The sequence below is a fragment of the Notechis scutatus genome, chromosome 4 (assembly GCF_049901735.1).
Source record: "Notechis scutatus isolate UNSWTSFEM ecotype Mainland chromosome 4, rNotScu1.2, whole genome shotgun sequence".
NCBI classification, from domain to species: Eukaryota; Metazoa; Chordata; class Lepidosauria; order Squamata; family Elapidae; genus Notechis; species Notechis scutatus.
This window is the reverse complement of record NC_142012.1, coordinates 9,914,435-9,928,713: the sequence shown is the minus strand read 5'-3', so window position 1 is coordinate 9,928,713 and position 14,279 is coordinate 9,914,435. Positions and strand designations below refer to the sequence as shown.

Sequence of the window (14,279 nt, the reverse complement as noted above, 5' to 3'; positions counted from 1 at the left end):
AAAGAGGGGGGGGGGAGAGAAAGAAAGGCAAGCAATTAAATGTAATGACAACCATTTTATCAACTTCACATTTATCAAAACTTCTCCATAATCAACTGCCTTTCCACTAACCATTTCCACTTAAGCATGCAAAATAATGATTATAGATTTACTTAATAACAAGGTAAAAGAAATACTGAAATAAGCTAATGAGGGGGACAATGGACTTTACACTGAAATCCAGTACTTTCTAAATTTTAATAGTATGGGGTGTTTTTTTTTTTAACGGTAACACTAAGGGTTTCTAAAAACATTTCATTTCCTAATTTGAGGATTTGAAAACTCATCTTTAGAAAACTTAACACTAAAATATGCTTCAGCACATCGGTGTGGATTGGTTTTGCATTTTTTTAAAAAACAAAGCAGCTTATTTACTTTTCCCCAAAGAAAAACAGCATTTGTGATTAAAACAAGTCTACTGAAACCAAACTACAGTATTTCTCCAGATAACTTTCTTTAAAAGAATACGTAACAAAAAAAAAAAGTATTTAGAATCTTTTTCAGAAAAGAACTTCATCTACGTCTCTGCAATTTCGTCTATCCACCAAATCTGCCACTGCAGATTTGCAGATTCAACCTATTTTTCAACAGAGAATTCCAGCCCATGGCAAACTGTGAAGCTCTCCCTCTTGTGAGCTGGGTGGCAAATCTGTGCCCCTGTGATCGTTTCTCGCCAAACAAAGGTTTGAAATGGTTCATTTGATCCTTCATGCCACATCAGACTTACCATCATACAAAGGTTTTAAAAAAGCCACAATATTGTATTTTGAATACTCCATGAGATCTTGTACCAAAAGTACAAGGAATGCTAAGATCAGCTTTTCCCTCCCCAACCGGAGCGCATTCCGGCGGCGTTGATTTCAACCCCCAGAATTCTCAGCAACCACTGTGGTTGGTGGGCTGGTGATTCTGGGAGTGGAAGCCAACCCTTAGAAGGCACCCCTAGTTGGGATGAGGGCTGGTTCAGATTCTTATTGCCTAAAAATACTACGACGTGTTTAAGAGCTCAGACTAGCACACGGAATCGAAGGAAAGAGCTTGCCACTTTGATTTTGGTTTGAGGTCAAAAAGAAGGTGCCTTCTCCGTCACTCGAAGGCGAGCTGCTGAGGCTTTCTTCTCCACAGCTCATGTCTTCACAAGAGTCCTCACTGCGAAAGAAAATGGGGAAGTGATTAGCAATCGCGAAGAAAGGTTAAAAAAAAAAAAAAGAGTGCGGTACAGGCAGTGGTTGACTTAAGAGCAGTTCATTTTTGGTTACAACAGCACTGAAAAAAGTGACATGTCCATTTTTCACATTTATGACCACTGCCTCATGGTCACATGATTAACATTGGGATGCTGGACCACTGACTCACATTTACGACGGTTTGCAGTATCCCGGGGTCATGTGAACAAGCCAAATCGATGGGGAAGCCTGATTCACTTAACAACCGTGTTACTTGTTTATCAACGTGTTTAACACTGAATAACTGCGGCAAGAAAGGTCGTAAGATGGGGCAAAACTCACTTAACAAATGTCTCACTTGGCAACAAAAATTTGGGGGTCAATTGTGATCATAAGTTGAGGACTACCTACATTCATAACATATTCTGAGACAGCCAAGTTACTGCACCTTCTTCCTTACCAAAATATTTTTATTACATATGCTCAATTTTCTAGCAAAGTCTAAACCTAAACATATATATTGCATTTGAATCAGCGAGGAATTGGCTTTGGAAGCTTCAGGATTTTATGTGCAAAAGTGAGAACAGTTCTGATAATCAGTATGTAATTAAACACTTAGAGACTACATACATTGATGGCATCAACCTTTCATAAGACTCTCAGGGAGGTCTCTTTAACATTTTAATAAGTCTGTAAACTCAAGAAACATTTTCACCTTTGGCGGGAACATAATAAGTTTCTTGAATTGGATTCATTCCATATATTTGATGGTCCAAAACTTAAAATTGCAAATTTTAAATAAAACTTACTAAGTTTCTACATCTTTGGCAGCTACCAAATTAGTTATTGCTAAACAACTCTTCAGATGGTATCTTAGCAGATAAAAGAGTAATGTTGAGTTTTGTCTGGAAAAGCCTTTGATAAAATCCACTGTATGATAAAACAAAGTTGTGAAGTGCTGTTTTATAAGGAATTGTGAGAGTTCATTGTATATAGGAGATAAGCATCTAGGCAACAGCTTGTATCAAAAATTAGGTGCACTTTCAAATGTACCAGCCCTAGTCATCTTTTGAAATTATGCAGATAGACAGGCAGACAAGCAAGAGCAAAATCATGGAAGAAGATAAGTGCAAATGTTTTCCATGCTTTGTCTAGAAAACAACATGGGCAAATTCATGTTGTAATCATCTGCACAATGCAAGGGAGACTTAATGTAAGATTTGAAATATGAAGCTTTGAAATACCAGGTAGCACACCGTATTTTTCACACTATAAGGCGCACTTCTCCCCCACCCTACAAAAAGTGGGTGGAAATGTCTGTGCGTCTTAGAGCACGAATGTGGCCAAAGCCCCACCCACCCACCGGCTCCCACCCTTCGGCCTCTGCCTCCCAGCAATTTGCCTCCTTGCAGCAAACAGCCTGGTCAGCTTCAGCAGAACCTGATTTAGCACGATCAGCTGATTGGCAGCTGGATCGGCCTCTCAGAATACCACTGATCAGCTGTTCCAGACTGCGGGGATCACTGCCACCCATCGCCACCTCCTTGCACCTCATGTTCGGCCTCCGCATGTCCCATTTTCAGCCCATTCCAACCGGCAGGGATTGGCAGTGATCGGTGGTGATCGCGATCCCCACCACTTGGAACAGGCAAAAATGAGCCTGCACAGAGGCCACAAATAGGTCACGTGGAGGTGGTGATGGGCGGCGGCAATCCCCACAGCCTGCAACAGCTGATTGGCAGTATTCTGGGAGGCCGATCCAACTGCCAATCAGCTGCTCGTGCTAAATCAGACTGTGCTGAAGCTGACCAGGCTGTTTGCTATAAGGGGGCAAAGGCAGATATTTTTTTTTCTTGTTTTCCTCCCCAAAAGCTAGGTGGGTCTTATGGCCTGGACTCTGGAGCGTCTTACAGTGCAAAAAATATGGTAAATGAAATGATGGCTGTCCACTCCATTAGACTCTAGGCAGCTGACAACGTTCTACTGTTGTAGGAAAGTGCAAATTCAGCAGTGCTGATAATTATCTCATTGAGATCTTCAGTCTCATTAGCTCAATTGTGTACCTAACTACTCATCTCATTACCATTGACAAAAAGCAATCTCAGAAAAATGACTTAACTGGATAACAAGAGAAATCAGCTCCCCCTCTGCCAGTCTGCATGCTATCTTATTTTAAAGTGTGTGTGTGTGTGTGTGTGTGTGTGTGTGTGTGTGTGTGTGTGTGTAAAAGATAGCTTGATAATCAATGATCCATGGAAGAACTGATTGCTGTGATCTTGGAAAAAATCAACTCAGAATTAGCTATATCTCCATGCAAACATGAGTCTTAAGTATATACGCAGCATTAAACAATCTGAGAAGTTTGTTAAAAACAGAGGAGGATGGAAAAGCCATTCTATCCCAATGAGAATCAAAAGCTTCTCAAAGTAGAACGATTTGTTCTAGTTTACTCTACTAGGCCCTCTCTAAATATACACCCCATCTTCTCCAGCAAGGCAGATGTAATCCAACTCGTCTTAGAGGAATCAAATGGAGGAAATTTGGTTTATTCTGACCAATAACAGTTACCAAAAATGCTCCTTACTTATTTTTCCAAGTGAGGACTTTCTCAATGTGACTTAGTGAGTTCTAACACTGAGTCATGGGTCTCTCCATCAATGCCACAGAAACACATACAAAACCATCAAAACCGAGAGGTGACAAATATATCCTTTACTCTTAAATACATGTCACTTTATTTTTCCAAATGCCAGCACAGGAAATGCTAGTTGAAGGGCCATCTATCTGTCCTTCAGGCATTTACACTATTGAAAACAATTAATTAGTTAATTAAGTTAAAGTTTTAACATCAGTTAAAAATTAAGCAATTAGTTGCTTGAACCGACTACATACAGTTGGGCCAATAACAAAGAAAAGCCCAAGAGTGTTTACCTACCTCTCGCTTTCGTCAAAGCATCCGGCCTCTGGGATTGTGGGCAACTCAGGAACACTATAGTAGCTGTTTTGAAGATTTTGGGCAGTGCGTCTTGAAACAATCCAGACTAGTTTTTTATGATCTGGCTTGCAACAGGCGGGGGAAGCATAATCTGCTAAGCATTTAGAGACCAGCTCTCTCCAATACAGCAAGTCACTGTCACTTATCTGGGAAAAAAAGGGGGGGTTCACATATGATTACTTTTTTTTTAAAAAAAGAAGTTCTTTCACCAATCAACTACGGCTGCCATTCTATCCACATTATCTTGATTGTAAACCCAGCTGTACACACCCGACATCGATCTATACAGCTCAGCCTATAAATCAACCGCGGGTGCTACCATTGCTGGATGTTTTCAAGATTGGACAACCGTTTGTCTGGGGGTGCTATAAGGACTCCTGTCTTGGGCAGGGGCTTGAGTTAGAAGACTTCCAAGGTCCCTTCCAACTGGATGATTCTATGAACTCAGATCACATTTGTCCAAAGAAAATTTCCTGGCTTTGACAGAGCCCACATACAGGTAGTCCTCAACTTACAACAGTGACTGTTCAAAGTCACAACGGCACTGAAAAAAAGTGACTTATGACTGTTTTTCCACACATACATCCATTGCAGCATCCCCATGGTGACATTATCAAAATTCGGAGGCTGGGCAACTGACTCATATTCATGATAATTGCAGAGTCCCGGGGTCACCTTTTTGCAACCTTCTGACCAGCAAATAGAGAAGCCAGATTCACTTAACAACCGTGTCACCAACTTAACTGCAGAGATTCACTTAACCACCGTGGCAAGAAAAGTCATAAAATGGGGCAAAAAACTCACTTAACAAATGTCTTGTTTAGCAACAGAGATTTTGGGCTCAACGGTGGTCGCTAAGTTGAGGAGTACCTGTACATATGAGACTGAGTGGAAATGCAGTCTGAATGATGTGTTGAGGAAATTACATCCATGTGATACGATGCAACTTTTAGCGTAAGAGAACGTCACTCTCCCAAGGTGAATGAGAAAAAGTCTATCTTCTATAAATAGGTCAGGAATTATTTATACTGCAGGAAGATGCAATTTCTTTCCAAACAACCCACCTTCAAAATGGGAGGGGCATTTTCCTCTATAGTTTTAAAAATAAACATTATTTTTGAATCAACTCTATTATATTCCCCCAAAAAAAAAAGATGTACACTGGATGGCTGGAGCAAGGGTTAATGAAAGCTACTCTCTTACCTTGGATTGCTTCTGAACACACAGAAGAATCTCAAACAAATCAATGGATTTCAGAGTCTGCACTTCCAGAGAGAGAAGGCACAGGGCCAAAATGGATGGCTGAAGGGACAAAAAGACACACTGGGCTCAGAAATTTAGTCACTGACCCTCAACTGTCATATTGTGAATGGTTTATTTCAAACTCACTTTCGCTTTTGAAAAGACAAGTCGGCAGTTGCAAGCTTTAAGTTGTGCTTCCAGTTTGTCGAGATTCAACAGCTCTTTCCTGCAAAGGGTCACAATAGCAAAATGTTACTGCTGGATGCACATGCACGTTACATTGTGAATGAGCTTTGCATAACTCATTAAAGCAGAAACTACTAAACCAAATTATGTCTTAGTACAATGTGTACATCTAAAATCTGAAAATGCATAGTTGTTGTCCAAATAAAACATAACAAGATGCCTAGATACAACCATCTTGATTTATCTCATTAACCATACAGAAACTTTCTGTAGTTCAGAAAGTATCTGAACCAGAGGTAGTATTCAGCAGGTTCTGACCAGTTCTGGAGAACCAGTAGCCAAAATTTTGAGTAGTTTGGAGAACTGGCAAATTCCACCTCTGACTGGCCCCGCGAACCCCATCTATTCTCTGCCTCCCATTGAGTCCCAGCTGATTGGCTGGGTCTTCTTTGGTTGCCCTGCACAGGAGAACGGAGCTGGAAAGCAGGTTGGTGGGGTGGGGAGGGAAGGGGGATTTTGCAGTATCCTTCCCCTGCCACACCCACCAAGCCAAGCCACGCCCACCAAGCCACACCCACTGAACCAGTAGTAAAAATTTTTGAATCCTACCACTGATCTGAACTACAGCAAAAGATTGGAAAGAAATAAATCAGAGTGTTAACAGGGATATAAGTAGTCCTCAACTTACAACCAGTCACTTAGTGACTAAGTTACAACAGACCCTGAAAATGGGACTTTACAACAGTTACAACAGTTTGTAGCACTCCAAGGTCACGTGACCACAAACCACAACATTTTCCTGGAAACTGGCATTTACATCTGGCTAAAACCACTCCATAGTGAACAATATGTTTACTTAACAACGGCAACGTTCTCTTCATGACCATGCTTAATGACTGCTGCAAGTGTTTGTAAGATTGGGCCCAATTACAAGCTCAGCGCTGACCATCACAGCTTATGATGGAAATTTCAGCTCAATTACAGTCATAAATCAAGGACTATCTGTACTGCATGTTTCAATATTTTTTTTTAAAGGTGGAAATGAAGGTAGAAATGAACTGAGCCAGCGGTACCTTTCTGAGGTATGGCAGAGTACAATAGTATGGTATAAGTGCAAAAAAGTTAAGGCAGTAGTTGCTTTGAAGTCAAAGTGCAGTTTTTCTGATATTATTTTTTCCATCCGCTTTAGATCAGAAACGGTGCATTTGCATTGGCTAATCCGGATGACATCATGCAGAGATGGGATGTTGCCTTCCTCCTCGACCTGTTGAGCAGCCAGCTGGAAACAACAGACTCCAATGCAGGATAAATGCTTAGGTTTCACCTAAGTCAGAGGAAAACAACCACCTTATTATGAATAAGCAGCCCCTCAACAATATTGAATTTTTAAAATGTTGCAAGTCCATTTATTTCACAGTCCACAAGGCTGTTTCAATTTTACTTCTCAGAGTGATAACATATTACATGACAAAGCCTGCGATACTCTTAAATCCACTCAACAATCCACTAATAACAGATATTTCCCAGAATTTCAGCCAATGTTCATGTGGCCTTACATATATAATTGGCACTATAAAAAAATGGCATACAATTGAGGTTCAGATTGAAGAAAAATTAAGAGACAGAGAAAAGATACAAAAATACATTTTAAAGATGACACACTTTTTATAACTTTTTATAACATGTTCTGAATATATATTAGTCTACTTGCTTAGAGATGAACTAGATAAGTTAAGTCCAGAACAAATAGTAAAGGCTGCTTATCTGTCTACTTAATGTAAAACTGTGCAAACTATGACGCAGCATTTCCTTTCTTCCAAATACCTTCATGAGTGCCAAAAACCTGTCAAGAATGTTGACAGCCAGGACAAAAGTTTCTGTGGCAAATCCAAAGAAGTTGACCAAACTCCAGAGATCTTCCACTTTTGCATTCCTCAGTCTTGGGCATAAGGTGTTTTCATTCTGTAACAAGACAAGCAGCATCTTAAGGCTAGTGGCAGAAAAGGTTTTCAATGGACGATCTATATATTCTGATGAACCAGCAACAGCCAATTACTTGACAGGAGGAATAGAGACACATAACTAAGATGGCAAGGGGTCAGAACCAATCCTACCTCAATACAGGTAGTTCTTGATTTATGATCGCAATTGACCGCCAAATTTCCATTGCTAAGTTGTTAAGTGAGTTGTACCCCGTTTTATGACCTTTTCCACAGTTAAGCAAATTGCTGCAGTTGTTAAGTGAACCATGTAGTCGTTAAGCAAATCTGGCTTCTCCCATTGAGTCTGCTTGTTGGAAGTTGGCTGGGAAGGTTACAAATGGTGATCACGTGACCCCAGAACAATCATAAAGACATGCCAGTTGCCAAGTGTCCAAACTTTGATCATGTGACCATGGGGATGCTGCAACGGTTATAAGTGCGAATCCTAAGTCACTTTTTTCAGTGCCGTTGCAACTCTGAATGGTCGCTAAACAGTTATAAATCAAGGACTACTCTGTAACTGTAAATTTCCTCTTCAAAGTAGATTTCTGGGAAGAACCTATCATTCCTTCTTTCAGAAACAAGGGTTGCTTCATTCAATAACTTGGCTAGTCTTGTGAAGGGCGATGCCCATTTTTAATTTGGCAGGTACCATTCTCTCAAACAAAGAATCATTATCCACAACTATCTCTGAACCAAGCAAAGAAACACCTGACAAATTTCAGCTATATACAGTCTGATCACTGCCAGTTTTTCAGTAAAACTGTTGGGAAGCAGTGCTCCAACGGCGTTAAAAATCAATGGTAACAATCTGCTTAAATATCTATTGTAAAAGGCAGGAAGCCAATATCCAGCATTTATACTAGTTGAATAAGCCATAGTTTATTATGATGAATTAGTACATTTGAATAGATCTATTTTATACAAAGCAAGCAAACTGCTCCAAACAAATTAACATTGACAGCTTCCTGCTCAGCTGCATTAAGATCCTTCCCATACTTCTAGCCACTTCCTCCAGAAATAAGTCATATCAGTTGAGGTTCATCATCATCATGAGCTGCGGTGGCACAGTGGTTAGAATGCAGTACTGCAGGCTACTTCTGCTAATCACTGTCTGCCAACAGTTTGGCAGTTCAATCCTGACCAGCTTAAAGTTGGCTCAGCCTTCCATCCTTTGCGAGGTAGGTAAAATGAGGACACAGATTGTTGGGGGGGCAACATGATGACTCTGTAAACCACTTAGAGAGGGCTGTAAAACACTGTAAAGTGGTATATACATCTAGGTGTTATTGCTATCACATCCAAAAAGCAAACTTCTATCTTCTCACCTCAGTAGTGCACTCAATGAGACTCAGCCCTTTTTCCCTAGGCTGGTATTTCCATTCCTGATCCAAATGGAGTTTAAGCTGTTTGAAGAGCCAGCTGCTCATCTGTTCTTCAGCTTCAATGTTCTTCATCTAAAGAAAAAAGAAAATAAGTTTTCAGGGTGGCAGGCACTAAATATACAACCAACATTACTGGTTTTCCTGAGGTGGGCTACAGCAATGTCTTTTTTGGTCCATCTGTGGTGCCTCCCAAAGTCATTGTGGAATCAGGAGGTGTTACAAATGCGAAAAATCAATCAAATGTATCTCCATGTTGGTTGGAAGTCTGCTTTTGCCTTGACAAGACTTATTTTAGAGCACCGAACCACAGAAACCCTAGAACTGCCATGCTAAATGCCAATGATAGATATATGATTTTAAAGTTACTAGAATTCTTACCCCAAGGGATCCAGACAGTAAAAGACAGGGGTATTCCTTTAACATCCTGATTTAATCATTTCTCCAATCATCCCATCTGTCCAACTACGTTTTTTGAGTAATAAAACCATCCAATGGGGAAAGAAGAGAAAAGGGTAAGGCACAAAACCGAATGTTCCCTCTTGCTTAAAGGACTAGGAAAAGCTTTTATTTTCCCCCCTGTTCACAGCAGAGTTAACAAAGAGGGTGTTGAGGGAGGGGGAAGCATAGGAGGGCTTTGTCACGTACACACCATGACAATAACTTCCAAGTAACTGTAGAGGGCGGCAAAAGAACACAGAGATTTCCCAGTTCTTGTTCACTTATTTACACACCAAATAAAGAAAGCTCAGTTTAGGCATTGCCTCTGGTTAGCATTTTAACAGCCTCTCCTCAGGTTTAAGGGTCCACATATTTCAAATTCTACCCACCTGACTTTTATTAAGATATAGGACAAATAGTCTAAAACATTTCCTGTGGTGTCTTGATCGGTCTTTCTCACACTCAAAGGTAAACACAATTTTTAGTTGGAATTATAAATGCAGTTTGTTTCCATTGTGTCCTAACAACAACCTTGAGCAGAGTTTTTGTATAAACAGAAAGAATGGCCTACAATTCTTTTTTTCTTTGAGGCCTTAACTCTCATCTCTGCCCTCAGGAACAGGACATAAAAGGATTTTAACTCAAAGCATAGTGGATTCCACATATATGCTATCTACACAGCTGATCATATTATACACAACAATGATCCTTAACTCAATACCTTTACAATTTCTAAATACAGAATGTTTTTTTTGACTTTGCTTTCCCCCTTTGAAATACCAAAACATACTTCCTTTGTATCAATGCTGCCAGAACAATCTAATACTCTTTTCAATAAATACTTCGACTTTAATTCTAGTTACCCCAAGTGACCAATCATAACCTGTTTACATTTTCTTTTCCTTTCTCTCATTTTAGGACTCTCATCCCTAAATCCTTCCCAACCAGTCTTCCAATCTCCATTTTAAGAACTGGAAAACTATGAAAGAGCTCCCAAAATGTTTATTTATCCATGTTATTGTGTTCACACCAATTCAACTCATCCTAATTATATACACAAATAAGCCTCTGTCATAGTTTTTTTTTTTTTCTCTCTCTCTTTCTTACCTTGGATTCTCTCCAGGACAGTCTCATTGCTTCTAATGTCTCCCCTTCCCTGCCACCCAAAATCAATGTAAAATTCAGATTACAAGTCCCTCCCCCTTACGGTGGTAAAACAATAACCCAAGAGCCATCTGGCAGTCTGGCTCCCTAGTTCACCCTTCTCACACCCATCAGACAATGCCCCCACCTTATCTAACCAGACAACCAATTACCAAGCTGGACAAGGATGGTCAATTTACATCCCAAAGAACACCAAATTGAGAAAAGCAGCTTATTCTTTTAAATGGTAATGGTAGGCAGTAACAGGCCTTCAAAAACAAATTTAAGAATTTTAAATTGACATTTTAAGAGCCATGGGGCGGGGGTAGGGGGTAGGATGGAGGCACAGTTAGTACAAGTAGTCCTCAACTTACGACAACTGAGCGCAAAATTTCTGTTGCTAAGTGGAAACATTTGTTAAATGAGCTTGCTTCATTTTACAAGCTTTCTTGGCAGAGCTGTTCAGTGAAGTTAGTAACACAGCGGTTAAGCGAACCTGGCTTCCCCATCGACTTTGCTTGTCAAAAGGCCACAAAAGGTGATCACATGAACTCAGGACCCTACAGCCGTCTGAATTTTGATCATGTAACCGAGGGGTTGCTGGAACGGTTGTAAGTTGAAAAAAAGCCATAAGTCCCTTTTTTCAGTGCTGTTGTCACTGAATGAACTGTTGTAAGTTGAGGACTACCTACAATGCAAACTGGCCAGGATGTTTCCTCTTCCTTTTTTTTTGGGGGAGGGGGAAAAAAGAGATTTAGTTTGTTCACGTCCTCAGGTCGTCCCAGATTCCATATACAGGTAGTCCTCGACTTATGACCATAATGGAGCCTGACATTTCTGTTGTTGAGACATTGGGTTTGGATTTTGCCCCAGTTTACAACCTTTCTTGCCACAGAGTTGTTAAGCGAATCATTGCCGCTGTTAAGTGAATCTGGCTTCCCCGTTGACTCTGCTTGTCTCAGGTGGTCTCAAAAGGGGATCATGTGACCCCGGGACACTGCAACCGTCATAAACGTGAGTCAGTGGCCAAGTGTCCTGAATTTTGACCATGCGAATGCAGCAACAATTAGAAGTGTGAAACCGGTCCCAGGTCCTTTTTTTTTTTCAGTGCCATTGTAACTTTGAACGGTCACTACATGAACTGTTGTAAGTTGAGGAACTACCCGCAATATAAACTGGCCAGGATGTTTCCTCCCCCCCCCTCTCTCTCGTGTGTGTATGTGTGTGTTGGTTTGTTACTCTACATCCAGATCCTCCCCAGCTTCCATACACTCCCTGCCTTACAAGGGGATGGGGAGAGAACCCCCCACCATTTTCAAAGGATCTCTTATTAAAAAAGGGGGATCCACGGATGCCCCCTCCGTCATTAAACAAAGCTTTCCTGATCTCCGCAGCGAGACCCCCCCCCCCCCGATTTAGAAAGGGGCTCCCTTCGAGGAGCCCCGCCTCCCCCGACAAAGAGGATTGCGCGCATGCGCAGATGGAGACCCCCTTCCTTTTCCCCCCTCAACCGTAAATTGACAGGGGTTCGGAGATTGACAGGCTGCCTTCCCCTCGTTTATTTTTGAATAGAGGGGGTGTTTTTTTTTACCGATGGAGCGAGCGAGGGGGAAATACGGACCTGTCCTTTCAAATAAAGTAATAGTTTTTGTCTCTGAAGAGGTCTCTCTACTTATCTCCCCGCCCCCGCCCCCCCTCGGGTGGGTTTTTCCTCAGCCTAGGTCGGGTTTTACCTCTCCGCGGCGGCGGGTCCCCTTCTTCGGAGGTCGGAAGGGCCGGAGGAGGCAGACCGGGGGCTGAAGCGAAGGGAGGCGACCGCTCCCCGCCGCAGCAACGAGCACCAGAGCCGCAGCAGCGCCTCGTCGCTACCGACCCAGCGGCCCCGCATTCAGCCCCCGACGACGCCCCTTCGCCCTCCAGTCCCAGGTCTTCCCCGCCGGGAGTCAGCGAAAGAGTTGCACCATGGCTCTTTTTCCCCTCAGCACCGGACGCCGCTCAGAGAAAAAAAGAAAGCGAGAGCCAGTCTGAGGCGCCTCAGAGCCGCTTCAAAATGGAGTCTGCCCTCCCAGGTCCGGAGGCCCCGCCCCTTTCCGTCACGTGACCCGCCGCTTTTGTTTTGCTCTCCTTTCCTCCTTTTCTTTCTTTTTTTTTTTTTTAAAGGCGGAGGGATCTACATCCCAGTGATAGGACTCTCCTTCCTCCCCCCCCCTCAAAAAAGGGAGGGAAATAAAAGGTTCAAAGAAAGAAACGGAGCCACCTTTTTTCATTAAGTTTCTGCGGTGGAATATTTATTAGCGTTTTTCCTGAATGACCCTCCCCCCCGCAAGGAAGGCTGTGCGGAGGTCAGGCTTTTTTAAGCTTCCCCTGAGGCCAGAGAAGCGGAAGAATACAGTACTTGGTCGAATCACTCCTTTTAAAGGGACAAGATTAACCCAAACTAACTTCGGTTTGAAAAGTCCGCCCAAATGCCCGCTCTCTGATTGGTCAGCGGTGGGGGAGCGCTGATTGGATAAAAAGCGGCCCTTGCCGTGCCAGACATTCCTGCTCTCGGTTGTTTTGTTATTCAAAGCAGTGGGATGCTTATTGGCTGACGGTGACGCCAAAGCTCTGTTCTGGGCCAATGAGATTTATCTCTTATTTCCCTACCCCCACCCTTCTGTTATTTTTTTTAACAGCTGCGTCGAACGGGGCGGGGCTTCAGCGTCGGTTGTTCAACTGTCATTTCTGTGAGGGACGCAAAGGCGCCAATGGGGTTTTTTTTTTGGCTCCTCGTTTTAATTTTAGCTTCATTATTAGCCTTTTAATAAAGGCGCTAGCGTTTTATCGTGGCATCCACACCTCCTTTGGAAGATTAGGAAACCAATTCTCCCTTTTAAATAAAGGCTTTTTATTAATAGGTAGAGCTAGTCTATTAATAAACTAAATATAGGCAGTCCTTGACTTACAATGGTTCATTTAGTGACCGTTCAAAGTTAGAAGGGCACTGAAAAAAAAGAGACTTATGTTTCTCACGGTTGCAACCTTTGCAGCATTCCCGTGGTCACGTGATCAAAATTAAACCACTTCGCAACTGGTTCATACTTATGACGGTTGCAGTGTCCCAGGGTCACATGATCCCCTTTTGCGATCTTCTGACAAGCAAAGCCCATGGGGAAAGCCAGATTCACTTAACAACCGGGTTATTAACATAACAACTGCAATGATTCACTTAACAACTCTGGTGAGAAAGGTCGTAAAATGGAGGCAAAATGCACTGAACAAATGTCTCACTTAACAAAAATCCGAGTGTGTCAATGGTGGTCGTAAGTCAAGGACTACCTGTAGTGGAATATATTCTGGAAGTCTTGAGTACATTTGCAGTAATTAAGAAAGAAACAAACTCGACTGGGGAAAGGGGTGACATAATCCATTACCTTTATACTTTTATACGATATTGATTTTGGATTTTATTTGGCCAAAAATATACAGGTAGTCCTCATCTTATGCCCATTAAGGTTGCTAGAAGTGATGGCTGTTAAGTGAGATGCCCTTATTTAATGACTCCCATCCCCCACTTTCCCTGATGTGGACGTTAAATGAATGTGGGTTGTTAAGCGGACCATGCGATGCTTCAAATGGGAGGCCCAGTGCCAGACCAGGTGTGCCGGCCCTGGGTCTCCATACAACAACAACACGTTGTTGTTACAGGCGGTGCTTGACTTAC

General features: G+C 42.1%; 1 protein-coding gene across 1 annotated transcript; it reads right to left on the bottom strand.

Annotated features, from left to right (window-relative positions):
* Positions 1 to 909: 909 nt before the first annotated feature.
* Positions 910 to 12,668, bottom strand: CCNG2 (cyclin G2). The gene is given in 9 exon segments (XM_026676460.2): positions 910 to 1,109; positions 1,112 to 1,188; positions 4,141 to 4,346; positions 5,404 to 5,502; positions 5,590 to 5,668; positions 6,702 to 6,952; positions 7,453 to 7,590; positions 8,939 to 9,067; positions 12,310 to 12,668. Coding segments are annotated over 8 exon segments (1,038 nt in total). The 5' UTR covers positions 12,310 to 12,668; the 3' UTR covers positions 910 to 1,050.
* Between the last annotated feature and the right edge of the window lie 1,611 nt (positions 12,669 to 14,279).